Below are 6519 nucleotides of genomic sequence, written 5' to 3'. Positions count from 1 at the left end.
CAGGCACCCGCCACAATGCCTGGCTATTTTTTTGTTGCAGTTTGGCTGGGGCTGGGTTTGAACCCCCCATCCTCAGTATATGGGGCTGGGCTGGTGCCCTACTCACTGAGCCATTTAAATGTATTAAGACAAACACAGTTTTTATTTTATTGATTTTTAATTACATAGACAATAAGGAAATATTCTTACTGATTAGTTTTTCTGACTTCTCTTGCATAACCTTGTCATTTCTTTGTCTAAATTTTGGGCTTTTCATCTAGAAATGGAAGAGAATGATTACTTGTTCCGGGTATTTCATAGGGAAAAAAAATGAAGTGCTTAAAAATGGGCAACTGAGGGTATTTAACTTGAACCAATAAGGACCTAAGCAATAATGAGATTTCCCATAGGTTATCTGACTCCAGAACCAGAATTTATAGCACTGACATGCTGCGTTTAAATCCTGTAAACCTTCCTGAATCTCTTCTCCATGACTTTTAGCCATATGAGAATATGAGATGGGCCAGGTCTCTGGAGTCTAGCCAGGTCTGTACAGGTACTATGGGCCATGAAGAGAGGGATATAGATGGGCCCCGTAATTGTATCTAAGGGAAGAAGAGGAAGATCAACCCCATACTCTCAATATAAGAGAAGACTGCCACATTCTAGGGTCAATTTTAGGGAGGAACATTTTCCCCAAACTCATGGCCTTGAGAGACCTAATCTATAATCCTTGGACTTTGGCAGTGTCTGACCCTTGCTTCCAAATCCTGACGAAGGTCACTGCCTTTATAAGATAGATCCAAGCAAATTTCCCTTGAAAACCCAGAGTGCTATCTGCATTGATAATAAACTCTTAACTCAAGAACTGCTCTTCCTTGAGTCGTCAGATGATTCTTGACTATTCATTAGTCTTCTGCTTCAATGATCAAACATCTTCTCTCCCAACCTAGCATCCTGTCCACTTCAGCTATAGATTCTAGCCCATGAAGTCTTCATCTAGGGTCCTCAGAACACTACAGAAAATGGTGAAATTTTACGGGAAAAATAATCCCTCTTTATTTTCGCTAACTTTAAATGAAATTTAGCATTTCCTTCCCTTTTGAATATAAATTCACAAACTAGTTTAATATCAGCAGTTCCTCTGGCCTGTTTATAGAGAGAAATAAAGTATTTTCATATTACATTATAGTCTTATAGATGTTTTGTTTTTCTTTCTTTCTTTCCTTCTTTCTTTCTTTTTTTTTTTTTTTTTAAATTGTGTCACCCTCAGTAGAGTGCCAGGGCATCACAGCTCGCAGCTCACAGCAGCTCACAGCAACCTCAAAATCATGGGCTTCAGCAATTCTCTTGCCTCAGCCTCCCAAGTAGCTGGGACTACAGGTGCCCATGATAACACCTGGCTATTTCTTGGTTGCAATTGCAATTGTTGTTTATCAGGCCTGGGCCAGGCTTGAACCCACCAGCCTTGGTGCATGTGGTCAGTGCCCTATCACTGAGCTATGGGCCCCAAGCCACAGATATTTTTAAATAACATTTCCTTATATCACTACTTAATGAATTCATAAAGAAACATATAAAAGATTATGCTATAAATTTGATGTTTTGATATTTGATAACTGTTTTTTAATATAACTGGTCTCCTTAGCAATAATATTTATATTATTTTATATAAATAAAATCCACATTATTTTTAGTAGTAACAGTCTGCTAAACTAGTCCATGCTACATTAAAAGTTTAGGAATTCCTGATTATGTCTATATTGGCTATTGTTTGGAATGTATGCCTAGAAAGATATTCCTTTTTTTTTTTTTGAAACAGAGTCTCACTTTGTTGCCCTCGGTAGAGTGCTATAATCTCAGAGCTTACAGCAAACTCAGACACTTGGGCTCAAGTGATTCTCTTGCCTCAGCTTCCCCAGGAATTGAGACTACAGGTGCCCACCACAATGCCCAGCAATTTTTTTTTTTTTTTGAGACAGGGTCTCTCTCTTGCTCAGGCTGGTCTCAAACCTGTGAACTCAGACAATTCACCCGTCTTGGCCCCCCAAGTCCTGGGATTACAGGTGTGAACCATTGCTCTCGGCCTCTAGAAAGATATTCTTAATTAGAACCTAAAAGAAAGTGGTAAAGAAATTCATTGGCCTGGAATACTACTAATTTGGAGAGAGTCACTAAGTCAGGTAAAGACTTCCAGAATCATAAGAGAAAGACAAAATATTTTCATGTGCTACAGGTGTTTTTTATCACACTCTTAAGAAAAGATAATAAATGCCAAGGTAGGGTTAAAGATAAGAGAAGAGTTCTCAGTAAATATGGAATATATGGAGATCTCAAGGGCACTAGACTGGGAAGGCATAATCCAAATGGTTGAGTAAAAGGGCCAAAAACCTCTGGGGCATCAAAATGCAAGAAATTGTAGGAAAAGAAACTCCCAGGTCTGGAAGGGGCCAATAGAGCACCAGAGAAAGAAAAGATAGAAATAGATGTGGAATTAGCTAGAACAAGAACTGGGCAGAGCTCACTAGATTATAGTGACGTAGCAAGACTTTTTTTAGAATTAACAAAGGTGGAATCTGTGCATTCCTGGTTGCATTTTCCCCTAATCATCAATTTTGCCATCTCGACGGTTACACAACTTCTGTATCTTGTTTTCATAGTCAAAAAAATAAGGGTAATGACCATTATATTACTAGGCACAGATGAAAAGATACAGCACAGAGAACATTCTTCCTGCATATGGATGGAACTGAATATATATCAATGCCAGCTCCAGTTTTAGCTTCAACATATAAAGAGCTAACAAGTCATTACAACATAGACATGGGCACCTATGGCTAGAGCTAACACTAAATTTAACCTGACTCTTCATCTGATTAACATATCAAAATACTTATTTCTCAGTTTGATCACAAATCTTGCTTTTAAATAATTTTACATTTCTCAGCTCTCTCACTGATGAGAAGTATAGGCAGCACAGACAAGCACAAAGATAGCTCAGGGAAATAGCCACAAAGTGGCCAATTCCCTCTATAGTCACAGATAAATGGAAAGAGAAAATGTTCCCTGGAAGCACCAGGTGTAATCTTGTTCTTTCTGTCCTCTCCCAGAACCAGGTCTTAGTATTACACTTTGGAATTAAGGCTTCAATATCGGGGTGAATTTTTTACTACTCTGTTCAATTTCTAGAAGGGACCATGTATGGTTTTTATCTCCCTAGAAAAACTAAGATCCAGAGGTTTGGGTACAAGTCAGTCACCAAGAGCACTAGAACTGGATAAAACTCCATGTCAACAGCTTACCCTTTTTGTTTCTTGGCCAGGGCTGTCTTTGTCATTGTCACTATCCATAATCCAAATTTTAAACTCATTTTGGCTGAAGCTGTTTTCCTACCTGAGGCTTAGTTCATTATGAGACTCTTGGAAAAGGGGGAATGAGAGAAATGTTTGTTATTTTGTAAGGTGATGTGGGGAAAGAAGAGAGTGAGTAGAGGGAATGTGCATGGAGGAGGACACAAGGAAAGAAAGGTCTCAGCATCCCCCACACATTATCTCAATGTGTGCCTACTTCACTGCTGACCCTCTGCTGACCAGGCTCCACCCCTGAGGGACAGAGCTTAGCTTTGACCAATGACTTCTAACTACCACGGAGAACAAGGGGCTAGAACTTCAGCAGTGGAGGATAAAAGGCCACATAGAAAATCAGCAGCATACACCTATTTCTGGTACAGCTGTGATCACCAGCAAGCTCCCAGACTTGACACCATGGTGCATTTTACTGCTGAGGAAAAGGCTATTATCATGAGCCTGTGGGGAAAGGTGAATATAGAAGAGGCTGGAGGAGAAGCCTTGGGCAGGTAAACACTGGTTCTCAGTGCATGGGAATAAAGGGGGAATATAACTCTGGCAAACTGACCAGGAAAGTCCTAAAGATTTTGAGCATCACTAATTTTCCACCTGTTATGGTGACGTATCATAGGCTCCTTGTTGTCTACCCCTGGACCCAGAGATTCTTTGACACCTTTGGAAACCTGTCCTCTGCCTCTGCCATCATGGGCAACCCCAAGGTCAAGGCCCATGGCAAGAAGGTGCTGACCTCCTTTGGAGAAGCTGTCAAAAACATGGACAACCTCAAGGGTGCCTTTGCTAAGCTGAGTGAGCTGCACTGTGACAAGCTGCACGTGGATCCTGAGAACTTCAAGGTAAGTTCAGGAAATGCTACTAGGCTCTTGGCTTTCACTTTGAGACAATAATGGAAGGTTAGACTATGATTAGAAGGATCAACAAAGACGTCAGAAAACATAGGTCCAGTTTGGTCTTAAAAAGACAGATTTCCAGTAGGCATAAGCAAGACCAACTTGATTCAGAATGAGGGACAATAAAGAGATAGTAATAGGCTAAATTTTCTTACCACTTTTCAGGAACATTTGTCAAGAACTGGATGGTTTTTTTCCTGGAGAATAATATTATATAATAGCAGACCTCTGCAAAGAGAAATGCAATTTGGCTTTTGGTAGATGAAGGCCTGTCTCAAGAAAGGACAAATGTCTTATTTATATGGGTCTTGATAATCCAAGCTTAGGAAAAGATTTTGTTAAAAATTTTAAAGGTAGATTTTCTCAAAGAAAAATACAGCAAATTCTCTAAAATATATTCTCTGTCAGTACTGTGATGAAATTGAGGCTTGTTAGTACATTGGTTGGAGATTTTCAACTCCCACTGAAAACTCTTGATGAACTGAAATCTGATATTTACAGAAATAATAATAAGAAAGGGAGAAAGGGAGAGAAATGACAATGGTGGAATGAAGAGATAGAGTGAGGATATAGTTAAGCAAGATGTTGAATATAGGGTTCAAAAAAAAAAAAACTAAATTAGCCCTATGTTTATTTAAACATATTGGATCAGGGTTGTCAGGAAGTATATGAAGCCCTTCTTTTTTTTCCCTTACAAATTCTTCTTGGAAACTTCTACTCAACATGCCATTCTGTCTTCATTTTGTCTTTCACTAACAGCTCCTGGGAAATGTGATGGTGATCATTCTGGCTACTCATTTTGGCAAGGAATTCACTCCTGATGTGCAGGCTGCCTGGCAGAAGCTAGTGTCTGGGGTGGCTACTGCTCTAGCCCACAAGTACCACTGAGTCCTTTCTCCAGTTTGCCAGTATCCCTCTGTGTGTCTCTGACATCCTTCTTCTGAACATGGGGACTGGACTGTCCTCGAAAGCATAGCTTCTGTTTAATGAACTACTTTCTATTCAGTAAATAATAAAAAAAAATCACAACTTTATCTTCTCTGTCTTTTCCTTGTATGTTAAAAAAAAGTGGGGGTTATGGGCTGAAGAAGAGAAAAAGTGGCTTTAAAAAGTGTGTGGGGAATCATCAAAAGAAGGTGGATGTTATAGAAGGATTCTACAGGCCCGGGGAGGATGCCAAGATGGGGCAGAAGTTTTATAAGGCTGGCAAAAGCATTAGATAAGTGAGTATGGACATGTGGGAAGTGTGGGCAAAAACTTACTGCACAGGGGAAGAAGGGAAGGGCTAAGTGGTAACTGAGAAAGCAAATGTGCAGTACACATCAAATTTCACTGTTAAAAACAACACTCTGTAGGGATCCCAGATCTAGGCTAGGGTTAGGTATTTTAATTTTAATTTATCTATTGTACATTTAAAAGCTGTTATATTGATATGGAGATAAGAGGATGAGTTGAGTAATGGATTGTGTGTTTCCAGAAAATGTCTAATTGAGTCAACAATAGTCTTCTTTTCCATAGGATTACATTATCTTTATGAGGAGACAAACCTATGACACTTGAAATCATTGTGCATTGCCTTCTGACAGAATGTAACATGCTCTAAGATAAAGTTAGAGTTAGAATATGGTGGGAACTTTTTTGAGACTAATGATAACGACTTCATGAAGGCCATAACATACTAACAAAGTTCCATAATCTAAAACCGGCCGATGGGGCTTAGTGATTCGCATGAAACCAGGTCTCTGGAAGTAGAGGGGAGAGTAAGATATGGGTAGAGTATAGAGAAAGACCAGATAGTGCAGTTCTTACAATTTTAATCAATGAGTAAGAGCAATGAAATGCCTAATAGACTAATCCAAAAATATAAAAATATAAGATTGTAGTATGCTATTGGCAACAGCAAACAATAACAATTCTTAAGATTTTAAGTGACTCATGGAATACAATTTTGAGGAAAAGCAACCTGCTTGTAAGCTCAAAATGAATTTACATTTGCAGAGAATAGATATGGATGATGATTCTAGCAAAAAGATATAATACTTGAACCCTGAGAGGAGCAGTGGGATCTGCGAAATGTGAATGATAGACAAAGGTAGAATGAGGAAGATGTGGTATCTCATTGGCTGGGGCAGATGAAAAGGAAGAAAGAGGATGTGGATAACTGAAAGCTTCCAGACAAGATGAACAAGAGGAAGGAAGCCATGCACTGAACTGAAACCCTCAGGAGGATGGGTATTAACTGACTCACTTTTGAATGAGTGCTAGCTTGCTCAGGGAGTCTTGAC

General features: G+C 39.3%; 1 protein-coding gene across 1 annotated transcript; it reads left to right on the top strand.

Moving 5' to 3' along the window:
- The first annotated feature begins 3743 nt into the window (after positions 1-3743).
- LOC100966706 (hemoglobin subunit epsilon) lies at positions 3744-5122 on the top strand. The gene is made up of 3 exons (XM_003780988.2): positions 3744-3835; positions 3958-4180; positions 4994-5122. The coding sequence occupies exons 1-3, from the start codon at positions 3744-3746 to the stop codon at positions 5120-5122; spliced, it is 444 nt and encodes a 147-aa protein (XP_003781036.1).
- Positions 5123-6519: the final 1397 nt, after the last annotated feature.

Source organism: Otolemur garnettii, unplaced genomic scaffold (assembly GCF_000181295.1).
Source record: "Otolemur garnettii isolate 467f Iridium unplaced genomic scaffold, OtoGar3 scaffold00001, whole genome shotgun sequence".
NCBI lineage: Eukaryota > Metazoa > Chordata > Mammalia > Primates > Galagidae > Otolemur > Otolemur garnettii.
Note: the sequence above shows the minus strand (reverse complement) of the source record. Positions and strands in the feature narration are given on the sequence as shown.